The following is a 25,484-nucleotide window of genomic DNA, read 5'->3' on the forward strand; positions in this document are numbered from 1 at the left end:
TATATATAAGAAATATCATCTCACAATACAGTATAAATCATTTATTTGCATCATAGAGCAATGCCTATAGGCAGTTCAGTGCAGGTACAGTATATGTCCTTAACAAAACATAACAAAGAAACTCATGTTGAGAAGCTGAGGCATTGCCCATTGGGAGCTTACGTTGTTTTGATATTTTGCAGTTTTTTATTTCATTGGGATATATTTTGATATTTTACATTTAATATTTTGTGATTATCACAGGGTTGGAGATGGTCAGAAAGCTTTCTTTGATACTCTAGTAGGGTACAGTACTTGCAAATACTTGGGGAATTATTTGGATGGCAAACACAATAGACATACAACATGGTACTTAAGCTTGAAAGAAAAAAAAAGTTATGTCAAGGTACTTTAAAATAGATGAGGATCTTAATTCAGTAGTTTCTACCTATACACTTTTACAGCAACCCCACTGATAAGAACCTAACTTAAAATGTTAGCCTTAATAGTTCTTATGTGGAGGGGGCTTAAAATGAAAATTTTAGCCTAACAGTTTCTTAAAACCCAGGTTCTTATACGTGGGCTATTACTGTAGTACACGCAAAATATCTTCAGTGTATCGCAAATCCACTTATAACAACAGCAACAAACGACATGGTTCATTTCACTCCCAACACGTCGTCACCGAAGCATTTAAAATGCAGTCATGGCTTCTACCTCAGAATAAACGAGAACGGCGTACAGGGAAGCCGGGACGAAAATGATATTTACAGTGAGTAGAGAAATTTAGTTCGCTAATTATAATGTAACGTATAACTTACAGAATGCCTGCGTGTTACATTCGTGCTTAGGAATTGTAACCCAGCCAAAACTCAAGTGAAACGTTTTCTTCGCATTTTTTTTTTAGCCGTTTATTTCCGAGAGCGATCATTTTGTAATTTCTCTTTACGATGTTGATACATTGTCAAGTAGGCAGGTGAGGAGATTAAAGAAAATCATCAAGCGAGGACGGGTTGTCGCTTTTATATAGAGCAATATTCATCTAAACTTACATTAAAGGAAATGCATAATAGTCAGTTAGGAGTATGACTTCTTTAAATTTACATGCTTTAAGCATTTTTCAGTTTCAAGAAATCGAGATTTGCATTCGAAAAGGCCGAGTGTCAATGAAAAAAATGTATTTTTGATGTGAACTTCACTGAGGTCAGGTACTACGTCTTGAAACTAGAAGAAAAGGAGTTCTGACGGTTATTGAAAATATAGCATTGTCTACGTGAAGCCAGACACAAAAAAGAAAAACACAATTACGGTGATGAACTTAATTTTTTGACCAATTGATTGTCGACCAGTTATCCGCTTTCAATGTTAATTTAAATAATTTGGTGGAACATCAAAATCGTAATTCGTTGTTGATGATTTTCACTCTTTGTCATTCGCCGTACATTGCGCTGTTCTTTTAAAATGGAATACTTGGAAGGCGATCTTAAGTAAATTGGGTAGTCCTGTTATAATATTGGGTTTCCCTGTGTGCAATTGTCTACACTGCGATGGTGTCGTTTGGTAGCTGTGTTATACAGTTACAACATTAAAATGTATCGATGCTCTGCACGAAGTCATCAGAAAATCAGAAAACTAGCTAGACAAACATCATGTTACTGACCAAGATGATTAATTTAAGTTTTTGACTTTCCCGCCATAGATCAATGCCCAACTGTTTTAAGACGTTGACTTAGCTTGAGCCTGCGATCCAATCGAAAACCAGTACTTGTTTTTATAGGCGTCAATTGACCATAACCTGGATGTCCAATATCAAAGATGTACGCTGTAAACCAAGGCTGCATGTTTCGGTCGACCTATTAGCAAGAGTATGGTCGCCATGTTGCGTAGTGGTCGTTGTCGTAACTTTGTTAAAAGAAACCTGCAGTACTAGCATCCCATTCAGAACCCACCTAACACTATACTTAGGCAACAGGTCCCAGTTGCTCCATAATGCACAAACAGGAATCAGTGAAACACTGACATTTGTGACCCAGCAGCAGCTGCTATTTCTTGTGTTTCTTTGTCAATAGTTTTTCTTGTAATGGAGTTCGTCGAGGTCGGTGTGGTCAGGATAAAAGGAAAAGCGGCAGGAAAGTACATTGCAATGAGTGCAAACGGAGAGTTATATACCACAGTAAGTAAGAACTGTCTGGTTTTGAATTGAATTGTCTAGAGGACAATAGTGTTTGGAATAACCGGGTAGAGACTCAAAAACAATATCACTGATAAGGGTAGGGTTCGAAGATACTAGTTTTGTTTTTCTTTATACTCGTTGAGTCTTGATCTTGCTCCGACTCAATCCTATTACATTAACTTTTTTTTGGTCATTTTTTTAAAAATTCCACAGACCTCCTCATCTCGGCCAGAATGTGTCTTCAAAGAGATTTGTGGGACCGAGTGCACTTCGTATCAATCCGTGCTCAATCCTGACTGGTATCTAGCCCTGACGAAACAAGGCGAGGCGAAGCCTGGGCCCAAAACTAAACGCGGCCAGAGGGCTGTTAGTTTCATGAAAGAATCTTTACTGTGAGATGATTGGACAGCGACTAATTCGCAAAGTTGACAAACTTGTAAAGAATAAAAAGATATAAGTGTGAGCGTGCTCGATCTAATAAGGCTAACGTAATGATTCGATTTAGCACCCTTCCTCCAATACGCACTCCATAGATGAATGCGGTTTTTTTAATTAAGCGCCCCTATTCCAATAGACTTTCCCATGGCTAAGGTGACATTCAAGACAGGGTCATAGAATAGGCTGATTAGACTAGTGAATTATGACTGTGCTCCTGTCTGAACGTGATCATGATAGTCTGCGTTACAGGCGTTTAGTGGCGAGGGAGAGGGGGTGGGGGTGGTGGAGTGTTCAAGCAATGATCGCTGAATATCCTGAAAGACAATTCTATTTTGCTCAGCCAAAATGTGGCAGCAGTTGTGATTTACGGTATTCTGTCTTTTCACTACCTGCTCACGGTTTATGCTGGACTCTTTGTGATAGATAAGATATTTTTTCATTGATTCCCTTGTTTTAAACTTAGATAATAATAATAATAATAACAATAATAACAACAACAACAACAACAATAGTAATAATAATAATAATGTTTATTAGTGGTTTATAAAAAAAAATTACAACTGTAAAAATTCTTAGGACAATATATATGTCAGCGAAATATTAACTTACAAACGAATTACAAATTACACTCATTCTTTACAACCCTTATAAATTTGTCTATTATCATTTGTCGAAAAAATTTAAATAAGAATAGTAAAAAATACTCTACACATTTAAATGGCAAAAACTCTACTTTAAAAATACACTGTAGCTATATGCAGGTCCACTTCCTGGCTCAGTGTTCGTGGCTTCGGCTAGAGATCCCCAGAAATAGCATTCTCAATTGCCTTAACGAATATTTGCATGTCCTTTTTCGATATCTAAATCAATGTCCGACAGTTCTAAGTGGACTCTCCTAGGAGCTCGCGAGCCTCTTAAACAAAGTAATGTTGATCTCAGCAGCGCAAAAGATACTCTTGCCCTTATCCATGACATGGTAGTCGCATAACTTTCGCCCTACTTTGTAGCAACTAACTCAGCAAGTCTACTATGGTATCGATTACATTCCACTGCCATTCCACCCGTCGTGCTAAAAACTAATGGCGTGAAAGTAGCTTGCTCTACTTCTAACACGCGGCTGGCATACTGGCGCTTCTTCTCTGTTTCGTGCTGCCTGAATATCTGGTCTGGATCCAAATCTCTATAGGAGTCTGCATTCGGATGGCATACTCTGACATCAAAAAAAGCCGACCTCTGCCTCTCCCAGAATCCCCTAGCAACTATATCCAGCCGCGCATCAGGGGCGCCGTTGGCTCCCGTATTCAACTCTTCTCCTATGATGTCTTGCAAAACTGGTTCGGTTTCGACACCATTGCATACCATGCTAAGCAGTTCCGCCTCCAAATCCCTTAGTTCATTATGGCGTTGGATGATAAATCCGCCTCTTTTGCATATCATAGCGTGATCCACATTGAATATGTCCCCAGAAACACAAACAGAGGGAGTATCAGGAACTTATAATAATAATAATAATAATAATAATAATAATAATAATAATAAATTTTTAATTAAAAACCTTATTGAGCACTTTTCCGTACAAACTTGAATCTTACATGTATCTGGTAAAAAATTAGGAAATTCTGTTGTTCCTTAAGTTTTCGGTAATAATAATTACAAATTACACTCATTCTTTACAACCCTTATAAATTTGTCTATTATCATTTGTCGAAAAAATTTAAATAAGAATAGTAAAAAATACTCTACACATTTAAATGGCAAAAACTCTACTTTAAAAATACACTGTAGCTATGTCCAGGTCCATTTCTTGGCTTAGTGTTCGTGGCTTCGGCTATAGTTCCCCAGAAATAGCATTCTCAATTGCCTTAACGAATATTTGCATGTCCTTTTTCGATATCTAAATCAATGTCCGACAGTTCTAAGTGGACTCTCCTAGGAGCTCGCGAACCTCTTAAACAAAGTAATGCTGATCTCAGCAGCGCAAAAGATACTCTTGCCCTTATCCATGACATGGTAGTCGCATAACTTTCGCCCTACTTTGTAGCAACTAACTCAGCAAGTCTACTATGGTATCGATTACATTCCACTGCCATTCCACCCGTCGTGCTAAAAACTAATGGCGTGAAAGTAGCTTGCTCTACTTCTAACACGCGGCTGGCATACTGGCGCTTCTTCTCTGTTTCGTGCTGCCTGAATATCTGGTCTGGATCCAAATCTCTATAGGAGTCTGCATTCGGATGGCATACTCTGACATCAAAAAAAGCCGACCTCTGCCTCTCCCAGAATCCCCTAGCAACTATATCCAGCCGCGCATCAGGGGCGGTGTTGGCTCCCCTATTCAACTCTTCTCCTGTGATGTCTCGCAAAACTGGTTCGGTTTCGACACCATTGCATACCATGCTAAGCAGTTCCGCCTCCAAATCCCTTAGTTCATTATGGCGTTGGATGATAAATCCGCCTCTTTTGCATATTACAGCGTGATCCACATTGAATATGTCCCCGCAAATACAAACAGAGGGAGTATCAGGAACTTCCCAGTCGTACCTGAGTTTCACAGCGTCTCGGAACTCACTCTTGTTTAAATTAAAATTCATATCTCTAATTGGCAAAACAGTAAGCCAACTAGAAGCACCTTTCTGAGTGGCAAGGTCGACAGCTCTCAAAGTTTTTCCAGAAATCGAGCCCTTCACCTCATCAAGTTTTTCCTTCAGATACTGATACTTCACTTGGCTCATCTCCCGTTGCACAGCGTGTACTTCACTTTCGTCTGGTGGCTTATGCGACTGTGATTTTATTTGATGGGCTAGTGGACCAGAGATGTTGGCTGATGCTGCATAATCTAAAGCTGCTGTTTGGCTCGGATTTATTAGGCCCATACCTCCCATTCTCACTGGCAGCGCCAATAGCTCACGTTCAGCTTCTGTACAATTGTGACCTGTAATGGACAGTATTAGGGCATCAGCTATTGCGCACTCCAAAGGAGCGAGTAGATCTTCTATATCAGACAGAGTTCTCATAAAGTACGTCCAGGGGTGTTTTGATCCAAAAGTGAATGCTGCGTAGCAAGCTTGGGGCTGCGACAAAGCAAACTCGGCCAATTTTGTCACCTGCCCCACCCATTCTTCGACTTTACCGTTAACGTACTGCTCAAGATAAGACCTGGAGCCCAACGCCGCACCCAGATGCTTCCGTCCTTCTGTGGTGATGTTGATTGCTGTTTCTTCAAAGATGCTCCTAGCGGTCTCCTCCTTATCAGACTTCGTAACAAGCCAGCATTTTCCAGCATTAGGGTAATATCCTAAGTCCGGTCCGGCCATCGTCAGCTCATCCCACCACATCCTGATGTTCTGTAGTGATCCACACCCTGTCGCATCATCTGCAAACCAGCATTGTTTGGCTTCACTCACCGTCTGTAGACGAGAGATGAGCGGCTGTAGACTAAGAGGATACATGCACATTGCTAAGGGATCGCCTTGCGTAGTACCTTCCGCGGAAATTAGCTCTCTACCCCCCGTTACAAATAGTCGTGCTGGTGGCCGGTAGGAATTGATTGCAAATATAGCTAACGCTGGACAAAGAACCCTGATGTTATGAAGGGCGGCGGCACGGTTTAGTGTATTGAAGGCGTTTGACGCATCCACTAGCAGTACAGCATCGGTTTCATTGTGCTGGAATAAACTGTTCATTGCGTGCACTGCTGCCTCACTGCCGGATTTGTGTCCAGCGCAAACCTGAAGCGAGCCACTCGACTCTAATATGTCTTGTTTCGTCACCTTTGTCACGCACTTTCCAATAATTCTTCTAATTACTTCGCCCACTCCTATTGGTCTGACTTCACCGTTACCTTTATGCAGTGGGATAAGACGACTTGCTAGAATCGGCTCAATAGTCGCGGGATCAATGTATTTTGTGCGCAACCGGCGGGTCAGAGTTGCAAGAGCGTCGCACAAATTAGAGCCAGACTTCTTGAAAGACTTGCTAGCAAGGATCCTTTGAAAACCGTTTGCATCTACATTTGAGGGAACAATAATAATAATAATAATAATAATAATAATAATAATAATATACCGAAACCCCTTCTTGCCGCACGAAACACATTTTCTGTGGACAAGATTTTCAGTGACGCTTCAAAACATTTGCAATAGTCGTTTGAATTTTTCTGGCATATGCTTTCTTCCTTTTCAAATTTTATTTTGCATTAGCCATCGCCATTCCCTACCCAAATATCCTCTAGCGCGACACAGATCGTGTGGACAACGAATGTGTCAATCCATATATATTTGGTGTTCCAGCGCTGATTGACTGATTTCTGACAACTCGCTCAGCTTCGCATCAGCGGGATTTCTTGGGCTCTGAGTGATGCGGGCAGGCTCTTCTTCCTTTTTTCCTTTCCTACTTTCTTTCCCACGAAGAGCCTCGCAGTCTATGGGTGGCTGAGTAACTCTTGTCTGGTTCAGTTATAGCCCTCAGTTATAAATGCTATAGAGGGTAATCACTCACTCGTCCTCTTAGCCCTTTGTGAGGCATAAGCTCGCAACTTTTCTAACCTTGTTCACACGGTCCTTTCTCTTCCTCCCTTGGGTTTTCTCGAGGAAGAGAGAGGGCCCTGAAAACGAAGTTGCATTTTTCGATCTTTTGCCGCCTTCCACATTTCTGGTCATGTAAGGGCTGTCTCATCTCAATTTCGAGAGTTCTCCGCCATGATGTTTCTGGTCTCCCTAGGGTTTCACCTGACGTAAGGCCTTATATTGCGTTTTATACACTCTTGAAACAATTGACTATGAGCAACTCTGTATACAGTAGTAAAAGGTACACATAGCCCTCCATCGCAATATGGCGCCCGACTGCTCAAAGTCTGATCCTGGAGGCATCCTTGAGTGACTTTCACTGGTGTTCTTTGGTGCTATATATTTCACTTTGACTACTCTAAACTCCACAAAACAATGACATTGAAAAACATTAAAACCCCGGTTAAATTTCAATTCTGGGTCATTTTGCGCTCAAGGTGATTCCCTAGTAAAAGAACCCGCCATAGATTTCCGATCAAATTTGGTATGCTGTTGTTACAGGACAAGGAGATATTAAAAACGTAGTAAAAAGAGGGGGTCACCGTGTTTGTTTTCATGCCACAATGCTGACAAATACGGTTAATTAGGTGACTTTTGGTAATCTCCGTGCGCAACAAATAAGCTCGATTATTTTCCAATGCAGCGTGTTATATCACGCAGGGTTTGACTTTCTTTGATTGTTTAAAAAAAAAAATAGTCACCTAATTTACACATTTTTACTTTGATTTTGTTCTTCTTATTATTTTTATCTCGCCTTTTTTGCATGCATTTTATCCTTTTGCGTTCCATTTTTATCCGTCGCGGGCTGTAGATTGACAGCCGAAAGCTCATGTTCTTTTTGAAACTTTTTAGCCAGCGAACGTTTTTATTTTAATTTTAATTATGTCTCATCCTGGCTACGCTTCAATCTTTAATAGTATTTATTTCACTTGCCAAAAAAGTAGCCATAGATTTCTGCTATTTTTTTTCTTAGTTATTGACTATATTGTTCTCATTGAAATTATGAAATAAAAAGTGGGGGTCACCGTGCTCGTTTAAGAGAAAAGGAGCATTTATTTTGCTATCGAGCTTCGTTTGAGGGAGTTTGAGACGCTAATGACGCGAACATCGTGCACAGTAGGGATGCGCAATGCAATACTAAGAAATCACCTTAAAAATTATTTTCCTTCAAGCCCTCGGTACACAGAAAACCACTATATGATTGATACACCACCAGACAATTTCTCTAACTAAAATACCGCTGAGTTGTCGGACGATACGCGGGAGCGCGCGGGAAGTTCAAAACAAACATGGCAGACTCATCAGTTGAACTTATCGAGTTTTTTCGTCCTCATAAGAATGAAGTTAATCTCTATGTCACCAACATTTCAAGACGGCTGGAGAAAGAAGTGGTACAAGTAAGGATTTCTTTGTGTATAATAAGATGTTTTGCCATATAATATGGACAAAAATGGTGTACAACTGAACAATAAGAATTGTCGTTTTCAATGATTCAGCTGAAACTGCTTGAAATATTCTCCCAGTTTGGATTGGTGTATGAAGTACAAGTGATCGATTCATCAGATAGTTTAGAAGGTAACTTAGTTTTCTTGTTCTAATTTTCTGATTGTAGGAACTCTTTTTAACGTCAGAACTGTGAACACTGAAGACTTGGATACTTTAACAAATTGACGTCAGTTTTTTATGTGTCTGTCCTCTCTTTAACAAATAAAGAAGCCTCGACTGTGCTCTGTTCTGTTGTAAAGCACGCAGGAAGCGGTAGAGCACGAAAGAAGTGTAGGGGAAAACACGAGACGAAGTCGAGTGTTTTTCCCCACTTCTTGAGTGCTCGACCGCTTCCTAAGTGCTTTACAGCAGAACAGAGCACACTCGAGGCTTCTTTATTTGTTTTATGATAAAGAATCTAATCATTTCCCCACGCATTTGGCTGAATTTTCAAACCAAACTTTATTTTCCAAACGAACAAAAGTGGCGTCACCCGTGCACTGTTCTCTGATAAAGCACGCTAAAATAAGCCAATCACAATCCTTGTTAGAATTGTTCAAATAATTTGATTGGCTAACGAAGCGACAGCTGCCAATCACTAACTTTACTTCAGCTAAGCTTTCAGTTTCGAGTAGTTTGAGCGGCTTTTGAGAGAAGAACGATGCTTTCAAAGTTCGCTTTGAAGTTAATTTTTAAATACGGATCTAAAGGCAGGTGAAGGGTTATAGTCCAGAGGAATCCGGCCGTATCGTGGCCCATGGAAACGTGCACTTTTCCAGTGGAAATTACGAAACGCGGAGCTCAAAGCTTGTGGATGAAAATGCGAAATGCCGAGTTGAATTTGAAAGGAGCTACAGTTATTTACGGCTTGTAGCCGCATGCAGCAAGATTGCCCGAACTAGCGTAAAAGTTAGAAAGACTAAACGGCTCCCACTGGTTCTACTCCGAGCACAGAAGAGAATATCAGAGCAAGCTTCGCACTGAGCACTCGTCGGTTCACTTCGCTGAGATGACCGGACAACGAGCGTTACTACACTGCATGTAAGTGTTGTTTGAGCAATTGAGCATTTTTACAAAAATAAAGCTTCTCATCATAAACAGAGACACTTCAATTGTTGTTTTCTATCATTGTTTTACTTCTTAAGTATAATTTCTGCCTTCGTAACAAATATAATGTCTTTTATCGAAGCACTGTTTAGGTTGAGAATTTGTTTATTTCGTTACGTGTTTTGTCGGCGGGAATCTAGCAAAACTTGTTATTTTAGTACAGTTTTAACAATGGTCTCTGGAAGCCATATTTACTACAGACAAATAGCTCGTTTCCACTGCGTTTGTCTGAATCACAGGGGATGTTTAATTTGGCGCAAATTTGTCAAAATTCCGACGCAAAAATTTGAAAGCCAACTTACCGTCATCAACCCGTGCTCTGTTCTCTGATAAAGCACGCACTTTCAGCCAATCAGAGCGCGCGTTATATGGAAACTTTATTATAATTGATGATAAATTTCGTCATAACATTGTCATAGTTTACTGCGGAGCCACACGCCGCAGGCGAGTGGCTACACAGCCACTTTGACAATGTTATGATGCAATTTATCATCAATAAGAGGACAGACACGTAAAAAACGGACTGTCTGTACTCTTATTGATGATAAAAATGAGCCAATCAGTGTGCAAGAAATTAGACAGTTATTGTAAAAAAAAGGTTGACCAATTGGAAGCAATTCTATGGGCCATTCCATTTTTTATCCGCTGATCTCCTCTATTGATGACCTAGGAAATCAGAGGGTGAGGGGGGGGGGGGGGGGGGAGTCTTTAAAGGCCATTTTGGGGTGGCAACAGTGTCGGCACCTTTGATCTTTTAATAAATTCTGAAGGGGGGAGTGTGTCTGAACTTTGGTCTTCCCTTATTGGGGAGTAAAAAGTTTACTTTTCTGAGAGGGTAAAATTCAAAAGTCCTCAATAGGGGAGGGGGGGGGGGGGAGGAGGCATGGACATTAAATGGGGTGGCCCTATACAGTAAGCTTATTAATTTTCTTACTTGATTACGTGATTTCGACAGCATAAGTACTTGAAACTTAAAGGAAGCATTTCAGAGCCACCTTAAATGTCAGAAAATTTTTAGGTTTTCACTCTTAGACTTACAGCAACTGCTAAATAATGGAAATGATAAACCCATTAAAGAATAATAAGTATAACATTGCTAGAACCAGAAGCCTATCACCTAGTCTAGGTGATATGCTTCTGCTAGAACCCATTACCAGTCTGTCAGTTTAAGTGTTTTGCCTTAGCCAAATGAGCTACAACCATGGTCTAAACTAGTTGTGACAAAAACTATATTGAAAAAATATTATCATTTTTCCATTTGTACTGAGTAGATTCCAAAATGTCGTTAAATAAATGGAGCCTATACCCCTGCCCTCCTGTAATGTTTGTAATCATGTTTTTTTTTTGGTGAGGATGGGAATAACACAAGAACTTTGAATGGAGGTAGTGGGGGGTGGGGGGCTACAGTGTGGTTTGATTACATCACAGTATCACATGCAATTATTGACAATACTATCTCGACAGTTTTTTCCAGGGTTGTAGGTGTAGGTAAGTGCATTGACCACTATAAACATTCAACATGTGAATTTGTTTTAAACTGTCTTAACAAGCCAACTTGGGATGATTCATTTTTAATCTGATTACTTCACCACCATGCATGAGAAGGAATCTTATCAAGGCTGCATGTGATAAACTAAAGTCAAAAAGTTGATTATTACTTAACTGAGTGATTATCTAATAACATGAAAATTATCATTTTTGCCATCAGCTCCTGAGGAGTCCACTGTGAATTGTTCTGAGTTGAACTACAGTTCTCTATACGCCTTTGTCAAGTTTTATTCAGCAAGGGCGGCAAAAAAGGCAAAAGAAAGAATAAATGGAAAGAGACTTTTAGGAGGCCAATTTTTAAAGGTCAGTTTTAGTTTTCCCTTGTGGCAGAGTTCTCATGGCAATAATGTTCTTCACCAACTGTTGCATAATTTGGAGGCCAGGCCCAGGTTGTTTGAAAGGTGGATAGTGCTATCCACGAGGTAAATTGATATGCAGTGGATAAGTGTTAACAAAACCAACCACGATATCCACCGGATAGTGATTCATCTGGTGGATAGCGTTATCCACATTTTGAACAACCCGGGCCAGAGGGCTTGTGTGCTGGATTTCAGATCAAGTTATTTCCGTTTGAGCCCTAGCCAGGGACATTGTGTCGTATCCTTGAGCAAGACACTTAACTCTCACAGTGATTCCCTCTACATAGATTAGATCTACTTGTACAAATAGGTACAGGTGATTTTAATGCCATAAGGGGTGAGGGTGGGTAAACCCTCTGATTGACATACTGTCCCATCAGGGAGGTGTCAAAATACTCCTGAGCACTTAATGCTACAGAAACCAGGATGTGCTCTGCTGGTAATTCGGCCTCTAGGTCCGATGCAGAGTTTTTTGCCTGTGTTCGGTGTTATCTGAGTTAGCTTTAAGAATTTATTAGTTGGCATTGTTTATACAGGTCCAGTTTGGTCAACGGAAAAAGTTCACAGAAGTTGTTCGACACCCTTTGTACATGGCAAAGTGTACAGTGCTTGCTAATCATTACTTTGGATTTAATGGATGGTCAACAAAAATTGTTCAGGTAATGAAATCTTCCTGTCTTCATTTTGTTATGGTAACTCAGAAGTGCTGATTATTTATTTTTTTTTTTTCTTTGAACTTTAAAATTAATAACATCATTAAATCTTTTGTTTAGGATAGATTACCTACATAATAACTTTGCTAATTACTGGCTACTAAGGTCAATTATCTGAATTTGTAAAATAAAGTCATTGTTAATGTTAAAATTCTGATGTATGATTTCTGAATTTGTGTGAATTTGGGTTTTCTGAGAGAACCTCAGTCAAGTCTAAACACTCCCATTTGAGTAATATGGGTCACCACAATGTGTTATCAGTGCAGGCACTTACTGTAACTCTTCGTGTGAGGAGCCACTCCCCTTCATGTAACAGAAACATGCAATAGAAATATTATTGTTCATCTGACAGGTTTTTACTGTTGCACTTTTTTCAGCTAGAGAGGCTGGAGAATAAAATTGATAACAATGATAGTCAGGAAAAGAACAATTCTTTGTATAGATGTGTGGTTAGACTGGAGATTAAAGATTGTGAATTCTTTTGTGACGGCACTGGGCATGGTGGAGATCAAGACATGATATGGCAAGGTTAGTACAGATTGATGGGTTAAAGTGTCAACACTGATATTTTTTAATTCAAACAGTAGCTTGAGGACATTCACCTGAATTGTTTCTGCGCATCCTTACTGCGCAGGAAAATTCACACACCACATCATGCATCAAGTGTGCGCTAAGTAATAAAATGAACAATAATATGGCAGATGGCCATTGCTATGGACTTAATGATCTTGGATGTTCAGTGACCCCATTTTTCCTTTGATAGATCATTTCCTCTACCGATTTTCTATGTTAAGCAAAAAAATGAAGAAAATCTTTCTATTAAAAGTTTGGATTTTTTGCAAACTGCATCATCAAATTCTGTTCTTTTTAGCTCTTTGTTTACCTGTGCAGCAGTTTCAAATGCCCCTTGAAGGGTTAAGTTTTGTGAAAAGGTTGGCAACATTTGGAATTATTTATGCAACAGACTCACTTTTACAAAATATGTCCGAGATCATTTGCCTCCATTGACTCACCTTCGATATTTTTAAAGTTCTATAAACCCCTGTAGTCGATACTGAATTGTGTGCGCCAATTTTTCAAAATCACGGTAGTTTTCCACAGGCTTCATCTCTGAAATGAAGTTGCTGATCCCTGATTTTTTTGGCATTTCTGACACAGGTAACTCATTATCTGACTGCAGTAAAAATTTCAAAAAATCTATTGACTGGAAAATGTTCGCATGAACGTCCTTAAGCAATGGTATCATAATCTGTCAATAGAGCAATTGTGAGAGTCTTCCGTGTGGGAGGCACGGTGGCCTCATGGTTAGTGCACTGGTCTCCAGATCGAGCAGTCCAGGTTCGAGCCCTGTGTTGTGTTCTTGGGCAAGACGCTTTACTCTCACAGTGCCTCTCTCCACCCAGGTGTAAAAATGGGTACCGGCAAACTTAATGCTGGGGGTAACCCTGCAATGGACTAGCACCCCATCCAGGGGGGAGTAGAAATACTCCTAGTTGCTTCATGCCACAGAAACAGGGATAAAGCTCTGACCTGGTGGGCCACTTGGCTTGTATGCAGACTTACCTTACCTTACTTACCTTCCGTGTGGAAAGAAATTCGTGTCCGATAGCCCAGGGCTAGTAGGTTTCTTTTGGAAACTTTTTGAGGAAATTAAGATTATATATCTGACTTTTCAACTTTCAAATTCCTTGTAAATTTTATGGTTCACAGAAAAAAACCCCACTAAAAGACTTGAATTGCTTGGATATGCCAAGAAACTGGCCCACAGACATGCATATGAAAATGCATTTAGAAGAGTGATTATTATATCTTTGGACAATGGCAAAGTTGGAGTACAGATAAACCAACAAGACATGCCTGATTGCAGTTTTGATGAACCTGCAGAGGATGGAACAGTTCATGTAGACCATATTGAAGAAATGCCTGTCAGTGATTCAGATGAAGAACACAATACACCATTAGAACTTCAGAATACAAGTAACTCTTCACTTGCTTGTAATGGTGTTGAAAGCTGAAATTGAACTTAATGAACCTGGAGAGGAAGGAACAGTTCTTGTAAACAATATTGAAGAAATGCCTGTCAGTGATTCAGATGAGGAACACAATGCACCATTAGAACTTCAGAATACAAGGAACTCTTCATTTGCTTGCAATGGTGTTGAAAGCTGAAATTGTACTTAAGGTTACAGTATACCTTCGGGTCGGCAATTTTCTTCAAATTTGGATTTTTGGGTCAAAATAGTGGTCGAAGAATAATCTCTAATTTCTGAAAAAAAAATTTGAAAAAGGCTAAATATTGGCGGAGAAATGGCGGTTTTACGTTTTTACCGGAAGTAAAAGTTTACCTCTTGATTGACAGCCCTATGGCGCGTATGCAATCAACCGAGACGATTTTCGCGGGAATTACCTATATGGATGTCACGAATTGACTACTCAGTTGATCAGCATTGTTGTTCTGATTACCCAGCCTTTTTGATATTAGGCTTGTCTCTATTAAGTTATAAGTAAACATAGACCACGTTTAAACCATGGACCGGTTCGAAAAAGTGAAAACAGCGAAGAACGAATGAAAATACATCAATGAGTGAAGAAGGGAAAGTTCGCCACGCGGATGAAGCTATAGTTATCGTAGAAGGCGGGCAAATATTCGTGGTAAGAGAAAAGAAAGGTTCTGTACAAATTTCGGAACTTGACAGCAATAACAGGGATGCTGACAGAGACTCTTCTGATGAGTCCCATATCGACGAATCGTCGGACTCATTGAGACCATTTGAAATATTATCCATGCACAGTTGCTCTCACACAGTTGCTCTCCGCGCTGTCTTTTGTTTGTTTCCTTCGCTCAGCCACTCTAGCGTTCGTATCCTTTTTAGTCTTCCCCATTTTGCCAGACCAACTTCAAGAAAAACCGAACTACAGAAAAATTATCTCTCTGCCTTCGGTTCCTTGAGCGCATTGCGAAACACAAGAGTTGTGTAGAGATTCGCGCGTAAATTTCACCAGGAGGTTAACGGTAGTAAAGTTTCCCTGCACTGATTGGCTTAGTTATCTGAGAACCCAGTTGAAGGCATTTGTGGGCGGAGTTTGTTTGCGAAGCAGAAAATTTTTCTTAGCGCTGTTTTCTCGAATAAATTTTTTCACTTGAAGCAGACACTTTAAAGAGTTATAACTCAAAGGGAATTTGTTGAATTGCTCTTAAATTTGGACAGTGGCTAGTTTAAAATATAAACTACAAAAGCGTGTCTGGGAATGGTTAATTTGGAAATACTCTTTCTTCGAGAGCGATTTTTGTACGATCACTCCACATTTTTTTAATCCTATTTCGAAAATGTTCTGTAACTTTTTACTGCAATCGAATATGCCAAAACGCAGACACGTTTTTTAAGCGCTTTGGGCCCTGAAACCGAGGAAAAAATTAAATTGGCGAAAAACGAAATTCGCTTTGACTTGTAGCTTTCGAAAGGTGATTCGGGCGCTCGCATTTAGTGGTCGTGAAAAATTCGACAATTCATTTTCTTTCAAAATTCTTGGTGTAGTTTGATAGCCAGCTCCATAAGCTTTAATTTGACATAGGGGTTTAGGTATCTACAGCTTAAACTGCACGCGCTACATAGCTTGCGCGCGAGACACCCCTGAAGGTATACTGTAACCTTAATGAACCTGTAGAGGATGGAATAGTTCATGTAAACCATATTGAAGAAATGCCTGTCAGTGATTCAGATGAGAAACACAATACACCATTAGGACTTCAGAATACCAGTAACTCTTCACTTGCTTGTAATGGTGTTGAAAGCTAAAATTGCACTTAATGAACCTGGAGAGGAAGGAACAGTTCATGTAAACCATATTGAAGAAATGCCTGTCAGTGATTCAGATCTCCTATTTTTTATTCCAATTTGAACTGGAAACCATACTTACACAAATTGAGCAAGAAAGTTTCAAGAGGTATTGGAGTATTATCTAAAATTAGATATTATGTAAACAGGAATAAAATATTACATTAATTATATTATTCACTTATTTACCCCTTCCTCACCTATGACTTATCAATTTGGGGCAATACTTACAATTCTACTCTTAAACCTTTAGTAATTGTTCAAAAGAGGGCTATACATATAACTTTCTTGAAACCAGATGAACACTCTGAGCCTCTTTTTAAGGAATTAGAGATTGTTAAATTAACTGATCTTGTTGTCCTTCACAATGCACTTTTCATGCATCACTATTACTATAATCTTCTTCCATCATCTTTTGAAAATTGTTTTTTTTAGACCATATTGGGTCAAAATTTTACATTTAGGTTGTCTCTTTTAAGACTGATAGAACACAGACTGATAGAATACAGTGAGCATGCATTTTTTCTTTAAATTTTCGTGGCTACTGTTGCCAGGCAACAGTAGCCATAATGTTATTCAATGTTTTATTCATGTGAAAAATCAATTTCGAGGAAAAATCTGGCACTTCCCAGGAATGCAATAATGTGACAACACCTTATTATCCAATTTTCGCTCTATTATCTGTCAAGAAGTCCCTTACGGGAGGTTAAAAACGAAAGAAGATTTCAGACTTTTTGCTCCAAAAGTGGTCGCGGTCGATTACGAGAGGTGGTCACTTACAAGAGGTTCCAAATATAGTGATTTGATGGGGAAACTTTTGGTATTTTGGAAAGCTGGTTGCCGAGGAGAGGTGGTCAATTACGAGAGGCAGTCACAACCGGAGGTTCCTCTGTATTTATTTAAATCAACAATTAAATGGACACTCATGATAATTTTGCTGCGTTTTTGGTCAAAACAATTATCATTGTAAATCTGTCTCTAGACCTGGCTATGCTTAGGGAAATCCAAACCTCCCGGGGGGGGGGGAGGGGACTCCCATATAAAGAGGATGGGGGTGCTCTTCTGAAATTTTGATAAGAGCTCTTAAGAGGTACTAAGATCCTGTTTTGTGGGCGTGGCTTGAAATGTTTTTCACCCCTAAGAGGTACCAATTCTAAAACAACACATCATCCCTTGTTATATGATTTTCGGATCAATACAGCGGAAGGTACGGCAAAAACTCCCGCTGTTGACCTTTGAGGCTGAACACCATTAGATTGAGGTACCAAAACCGCTTTTTTAACCCCTAAAAGATACGATAAGCAACCCCGTCCTTTTTATTTGAAAGTTCGAACGCTTTGATACACAGACGAGATGAAGCGCAGATTGAAGAAATTATACAAAAATCGAAGAAGTTTAACATTTAGCCAGGGCCATGTAATAACAAATCAACTTATAGCGAGGTGTGATAAAACTAAGGTTTTGCTTTCGACTCGCGCCAATCCTTTGAAGGCGTTTTGCGTTTTGCGCCCTCTGGTCGCGAGAAAATTGGGGCGAGAGCAAAAAATCGACGGAGTGGGTGCTGGTGGGGCGAGTGAGAGATTGCGGAAATGCTGTTCATTCATGCGCAGTAAATGCTACGAAGGCGATGTGACATGTCTGTTTGGTCAATGTTTGGCAGTCTAGGACCATTTTTTTCCAAAAATCGGCCATAAATGGTGATGGTCAATAGCCTGCAACGTTCTTTCCCGAGGTAAGAAGTGCTTGAAGTCTTAAAAGTATTTATACTTGGTGAACTCAGCTCGTATTTACAACGTACATTTGTTAAATAGCATACGCAGCAAATTGTTTTCCAAAATCTTAACAAAGTTAGATGTCGAGGCTGTTATTTGAAGGCCTTAGAGATCACGAGCTTCATCAAACAAAAGCTATTAAAGTAATAAGCTCGTGTTGCTGAGATCTGGTCACTGCAGATGAATTTTGTTATTTTCCTTGTGCAGTTATGATCACCCCTGCATACCTGTCAAACCCCAGGGTACAAAAATCTGGAGACGTCTAGAAATCTTTGCATTGTAAGAATGTCATTTTCAACGATGCCCGAATACTCTCCGAAAATCACCCGAAGGCCTTCCGAACGTTCCCAACGTCTCTCGGTTAGAACAGCATTTATTTTTCATAATCTTAAATGTTAAGTTGCTCAGTGATTCTAAAGTTTTACATCTTGTTTCAACATCTTAGTGCTATCGTTATGATCTATGCTGAAAAGTCCACATATTCCATCACAATATCTGCTGTAAAGCAGGGTTTTTACTAACAGAAAAATTAAGAAGGAAAACAGATCTAAAAATAACAAAGTTTATATGGAAATCTGATTTTAAATAATATTCATAAACTGTGCTTCTGCAGGATTCATGAATTGGAAACATTACTGATTAGGCCCTCAAATCCTTTGCCTAGTGCCTAAAGTTTCCAATTCATGAATTTTTCAGAAGTGAAGTTTTATTAATTTGAAACTATTTGACATCGTGACTTGCAGCTCTGACCCGCTCACATTTCAAAGCGCTTGAATTTTCAAAAAACCCACAAAAGTAGCTTATCTCAAGTGTTGACTGATGGCTGAACGTCAACTAGAGGAATCTCCTTCACTTTCTGCGAGGCAAGTCTCCTCACTACGACCCTCAAAGCCTGAGGGAAGGGCACCTAAGAATTCTTTTTGCAGCGAACCGAAATCCATGCTGGCAATCTTCCCTTCAAGTGTAAACAGCATGCGAAAACTGCCCCAACTTCCTTCCAGGTATTGTGCGATTGGATTGGTTGATTTCTGACCAATTACAATTCTCGTTAAATATATATCGATTTCATTGCTCTGTTTCCCGTTTTCCGATGTTTTTCGATTGAGAACAGCTCAAATAAGAGCACTAAATCCACTTCTTGTTTTATATTCCTGTTTGGATTCTCGAAAATAACGAAATTGATGGAAAAAAAATTGAAAAAAGCCACGTTAGGTATTTCCCGGGAGATTTGGTGCTCTAACCGGGAGACCGGGAGATTTGATGAAAAACTTGGAGACCCCAGGGAAAATCGGAGAGTTGGCAGGTATGCCCCTGGGTGCTGGGTATTTACATAAGTTAAGCTTAACTTACTCAAGTGTTAGAACTTACTTGTATTGTGTGTTGTTTACTTTAAAAACACATGAAGCTATAACTTAAAAACTTACTTAGGGTTGATCCACACTGAGAACAAAACTTTTGTTTAAGATTAACAAACAAACCTGGACGAAATAATTTGTCTGGCATGGGGGAGGGCGGGGGGATGTTGGGGGATGGGGAAAATTATGTACAGCTCATCAATTTTGTGACTTTCAATGTCTTCTTTATTGGCAATCGAGTGGGAAATGAGCTAGTTATATAGTTACAGGTGGCTTTTATTTATAAAAATGTTCGTACGAAAATTTATTCAGTGTAGAGCATTTCTGCGGTAAGATATTGACTTGCGTCAGAAATTCAAAGAATACCTAACTTGAGACGGTGCAAGTGACTGTAAAGTGGCCTTAAATAGCAGATGTTCGAAATGTAGAGGGGAACTCCTATATGAATAGGTCGGGGATGCTCGTCGTCTGGGTACAAATCAAGGATTCTGGTCTCACTTAGGGTGTTGATGACGAAACGTCACCATTTTTAGCTGTCAAAGTAACCTTTAGGGTGCACTCAAAGAAATAACAATTAAAAGAAACGCTCTCATTTAACCTCTGGTTTTAGGCTTGATTTCTGCTGATCTCTCGAGTATGCGAGTTGGGTCTACAAGTGCACGAGGGATCCTTTCTTGAACAGTGGCTAGTAATCGAACCTATTCCATTTAAAGTGGTATCTTTTAGGGGTCTAATGAAGCTTGAGCAACTCCCATATTAGTCTTCTTTAATTTGGGAGTTAAATTCAAATTTTCTAACGAGCATCCATGACCTTTTCATATGTGAGCCCCCCCTTCCTGGGGTTTCAATTGTCTAACAGGAAGTGATCCAGTGAAGGAGTGAAGGAGGGATGGAGTGAAATCACTTCACCACTACATCTTGGAAAATAATATTTTTCAAGTTCAAAAATAAATATTGTACAAGTTAAAAACTAAGACCTAAGACAACCATAGAATCTCAAGACCTGGGTTTGCTTTAATTTGAACTTAATGTCAGTCTGGATCACAAGTAACAAAACAGTGTTATTTAATAGTTCTTGGATTCTCACAAAGCCACCCAGTGATACGAGTGCAAGATGAAATAAAGAATATTAAACTACAAAAATAAATAGGGAAAGCTCAACTAAACTGGAATAAAATTCCATTTCTACATGGGCAAGTTTTGGTACTGTGAACAGTCTGCTATTTCATGTACATCAACTGGCGTGCATTTTAATGACTAAAGTTACGCGCGCAAACGGCTTGCATAAATTGAATGTGACTTCATAGTGGAGCTATAAGAAATTCGGAGGGGGTCTTAGGTCTTAGTTTTTGTGATTCGGAGGGGGTCTTATGTCTTAGTTTTTGAAATTTGGAGGGGGTCTTAGGTCTTAGTTTTTGAGATTTGGAGGAGGTCCTAGGTCTTACTTTTGAAATTCAGAGGGGGTCTTAGGTCTTAATTTTTGAGATTCAGAGGAGGTCATAGGTCTTAGTTTTTGAAATTTGGAGGGGGTCTTAGGTCTTAGTTTTTGAGATTTGGAGGGGGTCTTAGATCATAGTTTAAGTTTTGAGATTCGGAGGGGGTCTTAGGTCTTAGTTTTTGAGATTGGGAGGGGGTCTTAGGTCATAGTTTAAGTTTTGAGATTCGGAGGGGGTCTTAGGTCTTAGTTTTTGAGATTTGGAGCGGGTCTTAGGTCTTAGTTTTTGAGATACAGAGGGGGTGTTAGGTCTTAGTTTTTGAGATTCGGAGGGAGTCTTAGGTCTTAGGTCTGTGGTTTATGAGACACCCTTTTTTGTGTGCATTACTTCCAGGTGTCACTGTACTTAACATGGATTACCTCAGTCTTTTTATTTATTTTGAATTCCAACAACCAGTGAGAATAATTTATAAATATGTGACAGCTTGTTATTAAAACAAACAGTGCAGTACATGTGTCAGAGCCAAGGTCTGTCAGCTGCTCTCTCTAGGTTAAATTTTAACATGTTCAAGGGCAGAAAAAACCACAGGGAAGACAAGCTCAGGTTATTGAGTCAGATAGGAGGCAGAGTGCATTTGATTGCTTGGGGCACCAGACTTGAAATCCGGAGGGAAGCCAAGCTGACTGGTTATGAGTCAGATAGGAGGTAGTGACAGTGGCTGAGTGGTTGGGGCACCAGACTAGCTGAAGTTGTTTCTCTTCAGACCTGAGTTCAGCTCCATCATGGCAGTTGTGAATAGCCAGCTGATAAAATTGGTAATCATAAAGTAATGATTGAAATGACTGAAATTTGATAATCTAGGACCGTAATAATTAGACAGACACTAAAGGATAGGAATATTAGCTATTTGTTGATTTTTTGTCTTATTTGCCCTTCACTCACCACCAGATGGATAAGTACCAATTGTAAAACATTCCTTGATTTTATTTCTTTTAGTTTCTACAGAACTAGACCTTTCCTTAGTTGATTTTCTACTTACACAGCCATTAACTTCTTATTGGTTATCATAGAACATCTGATCACAAACTTAATGAGTATATTTGATCGTGGCTAACTTCAAGCATACGTAACAACTTCAGATATATTTCCATAACAGAAGCAGAATTGTATCCTTCAGCTTACATACAAATGATTGTTTCACACATTGCACTCTCTTGCTGACATATTTGCTAGATGTTTGTTATTTGTGTTGCTTCCATGTACTGTACAAGAAAAAGAAAAAAGTCCAGTAATTATAGCATAATAGCTGTCATAGTGAAAAAACTACTGGACTTTATGTAAAGTTAATGTGTGGCAATTTATAAGATATTTTAAGAAAATTAATGAGACATATGTTAAAAAATCTTTATTTTAAAAGGTTACTGCTGAAACTAAATTTTTCTTTTTTTGTGAAAAAAAAGAAGAAAGAAAAAAAAAACTTGCTCAGTATAATATCAATGTACGAAACATGGTTGTAATAACTGGATACCAGTGAATTGGGTAACTAACCTAACATTGCTTGGTATTGAATATTCTTTTAAAAACTAGTCTCCCATTCAGGGGGGAGGGGGGAAGTAGCAATGTTGTCAGCTGCTACTAAAAGATATGCCTGTGATCATATTCAAATTCAAATTCAGATTTTCATACCTAATGGCATACAATGTACTTACACCTTCGGGAAATGAGCTATTTATATAATTAGTTTTTATATTACGTGTCAAATTCAGATTTCCATACCTAATGGCATACATACACATTATCATGCACACTGTCAGACATGCTGCTGAGTCATCAGTTTTAAATTTTGAAATCCAACTGTTTCCAAAAAAAGTGAGGCAAATATTTCATGGAAGATTGTAATTGATTGTATTAATTAATTTATCTTTTCTCTCTTGACCCACGCTGTACTAAAAAAAGATGGAAATTATTGATGGTAACCAGCATGTAGGTTGGGGGGGGGGGGGGGAGGGGGAGACAGTGAGGCACGAACTTTTCACTACCCATTACCTGTAATTTCCAGACCTTGCCCCTTCCTTAGCTGTTGTTATAATTATGGTGTTTTTGTATCAAAAAATATCCACAAAGGACCTTACAAAATACTTCACTTCATGTTCCATTACCTTCAGTTGGGAATAATAATTATCCCATTGTCTCTTTTCATGCCTTCTTTAGAGATCCCACTCGATTTTCTGCTTGTTTGTGGCTGTAAGCTCACCCTTACTCTTTACTTCAGATTTATATAATGCAGCCATTAATGGGAGAAATGGCTGTAAATGGGAATTTGGAGATCCAGCATGTGTGTTTGAGGGCATAAACAATTAAGGTTGGCAGCCTGTTAAGATTTAAAATTGATACATACTTCAGTGTGCGTCATTGACATACAATGCATGTGCTTGAAAGTTAGGTAGGAGAGTTTGAAAGAAGCTAATCAGAGTTAGTTGAGGTATGGCTGAGAGTAACCCTGGCTTGTTGAGCACTCTCTGAACTTCTCCAGTTCATCTGGCCCGGGTTGTTTGATAATGCTATCCAGTGGATAAATCACTATCCAGCAGATCAGTGTCAGCAAATTAAAACAAACCATGCTATCCACTGGATAGGGATTTATCTTGTGGATTAAGTGTTATCCAGCCTTCGAACAATTGTGGCATTGTTCAATAAATTAATTGCCAATAGGAATGATGGAAGAGTTTGATGTTGCTTGTACCATAAAATGTGCATTATATTGATACACACTAGTCTTACAGTTACCGAGTTTGATAGCATGGCTTTGCTATATAGCTACAGTGAAACCTGTATTAAGCAGACACCATGGGACACTCACTAGCGTCCGCTTAATACAGGGTGTCCACTCTAAACAGGTTCTAATATATATTAGTGTAACTATATACTGTAGTTTATTATTAACCCGTTTGTAACACAGTGTAACACGGTGGAAGATCAAAGACTGCTCAAAGCACAATGTTCAGTCAGTCAATGCATCAATCTGGAATAATCTACTTAAGTTTAAAACAACATCGCTGAACAATGTTAAAGGAGTGAGCTGAGCTTTTAGAAGTAAAAAGCCCTTGAAGTGTCCGCTTATTGCAGGTTTTGTGAAACAAAATGGCTTAGTTAAATATTGGTCTCTGCGTCCACTTAACAGAGGTGTCCCTGGATGCAGGTTTATTTTACAGTAAATGTTGGAAGATAATTAAGGGACCTCAAGCTGGTGTCCACTTAATAGAGGGAGTCCGCTTAATAGAGGGTCTGCTTAACACAGGTTGACTGTAACTATGTTACATGTATAAAAGACAAAGACTGAACTTTGTTCATGAGAGGCCAAACTATAAGAAGAGGTACCGACAACCTGAAGGTTGTTATAACAACAGGGTTGTTAGAGTTGCGCTGTCATCAACAGTTAGACTTAGTGGTAAACATAATTTAGGCAGCCAGCCTGAATAGGTGTTTTTAGTGGTGAGTTCGAACATGATCGTTAAATAAAACTTGTGAAATTTATTAATATGCAATCTTTGTTGTTCAAGCTTAAAAGCAAACAATCAAAAGACGTAATCAGTTAGTGTCATTCTGTTTTCAAAATGATACAGGCGGGGTTTTTTGTATTAAAATTTATGGACTGCATAATTTGTATTGAGGTTTGCAGCTCATTCATGTGACCTGAATAGTGTCTTTTCATTGGATCCATTCGTTTGGAAGTAGCAATGAATTTTGCAAGTATATAAATAGAGAATACCACTGTTTGCATTGTACTTCTAGGTGAAATTACTTAACAGTTGCAGCTGTACAACAGTTTTATCCTAAGGATAAATTCTGACGCTTGCGCTGTCTAATGGAGGAAGTCAGGGGATTATATGATGTACCTCTATTGGGTGAGTGCTCATGGTGTTAGTTGTAATTATGTTGTTAAGTTTGTAGGATCTTTATATATTACACAATGTAACTTTCAAATTAAGTCATTTAGTTTAATCTGAAAGGGTTAAGGTTGTATGAGTTAGGGTTCAGTTGTACTCTTTGTTGTATCATATATCATTGCTGCGGAGCGAGCGTAGCAAGCGAGCAGCAACATAAACAGGATTTAAGAAGAATATGTAAAAGGGGATCCAAATTCTCGAATTCATCACTTTTTACCAGAATGCATCGCATTTAACCAGAATGCACTGCGCCACTTTTTACCAGAGTGCGTTGCGCTACGAACTACAGGAGGACGCTTTTTCGCGTGGATTCCAGTGAGAAAGATAAGTGGTTGTGTTTTGCTCTGATTTACCTGTAAAACGATGTGAAGGAGATTGTGCCTGCTTTCACAACTCTTGCTTTTGTTCTTAATGCATGCAGTATGTGAAAGTTTGTAAATCTGGACGATTAATTGTGACATCTTAATTTTAAACTTTAAGTATGTCATTTCTTAGCAGTCTCGCCTACTTGGCCGAATTCTTAAATGAAGAGAAATCGTCGCTCCTAAAGCTCGCAGAAGAATTAAAACAAACGAAAACCGTAGAACACGCTAATTTCATATATGCTGCGATCTATTTCTTTTCATCCAAACATGAATTTAAGCTAAAGCTTTAGCATTTTCACACATCGCGATGGACGCGTCCTCGACACAGTCTGTCAACATTCTTGAGACATTTAATGCGTATCAATACAGAATTTATAAGTTAGATTTCTGCTCCTACAACTTCCAC

The 25,484-nt window shown here is 39.1% G+C and overlaps 4 protein-coding genes and 1 pseudogene across 6 annotated transcripts in view; 3 read left to right on the top strand and 2 right to left on the bottom strand.

Moving 5' to 3' along the window:
* Window positions 1-633: 633 nt before the first annotated feature.
* On the top strand, window positions 634-2,615 carry LOC149104821 (fibroblast growth factor 2-like). Its single transcript, XM_089271013.1, has 3 exons — window positions 634-751; window positions 2,049-2,152; window positions 2,366-2,615. Exons 1-3 carry the CDS (start codon window positions 634-636, stop codon window positions 2,546-2,548), a joined length of 405 nt encoding a protein of 134 aa, XP_089127139.1. The 3' UTR covers window positions 2,549-2,615.
* Window positions 2,616-3,197: 582 nt separating this feature from the next.
* Window positions 3,198-4,078, bottom strand: LOC149104822 (uncharacterized). Its single transcript, XM_089271007.1, has one exon. The coding sequence runs from the start codon at window positions 4,025-4,027 to the stop codon at window positions 3,587-3,589; it is 441 nt and encodes a 146-aa protein (XP_089127133.1). The 5' UTR covers window positions 4,028-4,078; the 3' UTR covers window positions 3,198-3,586.
* A 131-nt stretch (window positions 4,079-4,209) lies between these two features.
* LOC149104823 (uncharacterized) lies at window positions 4,210-6,603 on the bottom strand (annotated as a pseudogene).
* A 1,397-nt stretch (window positions 6,604-8,000) lies between these two features.
* LOC149104824 (RAD52 motif-containing protein 1-like) lies at window positions 8,001-16,379 on the top strand. Its single transcript, XM_089271059.1, has 6 exons — window positions 8,001-8,552; window positions 8,652-8,730; window positions 11,456-11,598; window positions 12,191-12,313; window positions 12,745-12,895; window positions 14,078-16,379. Exons 1-6 carry the CDS (start codon window positions 8,445-8,447, stop codon window positions 14,380-14,382), a joined length of 909 nt encoding a protein of 302 aa, XP_089127185.1. The 5' UTR covers window positions 8,001-8,444; the 3' UTR covers window positions 14,383-16,379.
* A 932-nt stretch (window positions 16,380-17,311) lies between these two features.
* LOC149104825 (uncharacterized) overlaps window positions 17,312-25,484 on the top strand; it is a 33,387-nt gene continuing 25,214 nt past the window's right edge. For all 3 annotated transcript variants that reach the window (XM_089270782.1, XM_089270781.1, XM_089270783.1), the window contains exons 1-2: window positions 17,312-17,935; window positions 24,559-24,671. In XM_089270782.1, the coding sequence (XP_089126908.1) occupies window positions 24,632-24,671 (40 nt within the window). In that variant the 5' untranslated portion in view covers window positions 17,312-17,935; window positions 24,559-24,631. The remainder of the gene's footprint in view (window positions 17,936-24,558; window positions 24,672-25,484) is intronic.

The sequence above is a fragment of the Orbicella faveolata genome, unplaced genomic scaffold (genome assembly GCF_042242905.1).
Source record: "Orbicella faveolata isolate gen_17 unplaced genomic scaffold, um_ofav_v1 contig_34, whole genome shotgun sequence".
NCBI lineage: Eukaryota > Metazoa > Cnidaria > Anthozoa > Scleractinia > Merulinidae > Orbicella > Orbicella faveolata.

Excerpts from the sequence above, each read along its gene's own strand:
- LOC149104821 (XM_089271013.1), top strand. The coding sequence starts at position 634 with ATGGTTCATTTCACTCCCAACACGTCGTCACCGAAGCATTTAAAATGC. Across the intron at positions 752-2,048 it reads GGACGAAAATGATATTTACA|TTTTTCTTGTAATGGAGTTC; the intron begins GTGAGTAGAGAA and ends CTTTGTCAATAG. Across the intron at positions 2,153-2,365 it reads ACGGAGAGTTATATACCACA|ACCTCCTCATCTCGGCCAGA; the intron begins GTAAGTAAGAAC and ends AAAATTCCACAG.
- LOC149104822 (XM_089271007.1), bottom strand. The coding sequence starts at position 4,027 with ATGATATGCAAAAGAGGCGGATTTATCATCCAACGCCATAATGAACTA.
- LOC149104824 (XM_089271059.1), top strand. The coding sequence starts at position 8,445 with ATGGCAGACTCATCAGTTGAACTTATCGAGTTTTTTCGTCCTCATAAG. Across the intron at positions 8,731-11,455 it reads TTCATCAGATAGTTTAGAAG|CTCCTGAGGAGTCCACTGTG; the intron begins GTAACTTAGTTT and ends TTTTGCCATCAG. Across the intron at positions 11,599-12,190 it reads TAGGAGGCCAATTTTTAAAG|GTCCAGTTTGGTCAACGGAA; the intron begins GTCAGTTTTAGT and ends TTGTTTATACAG.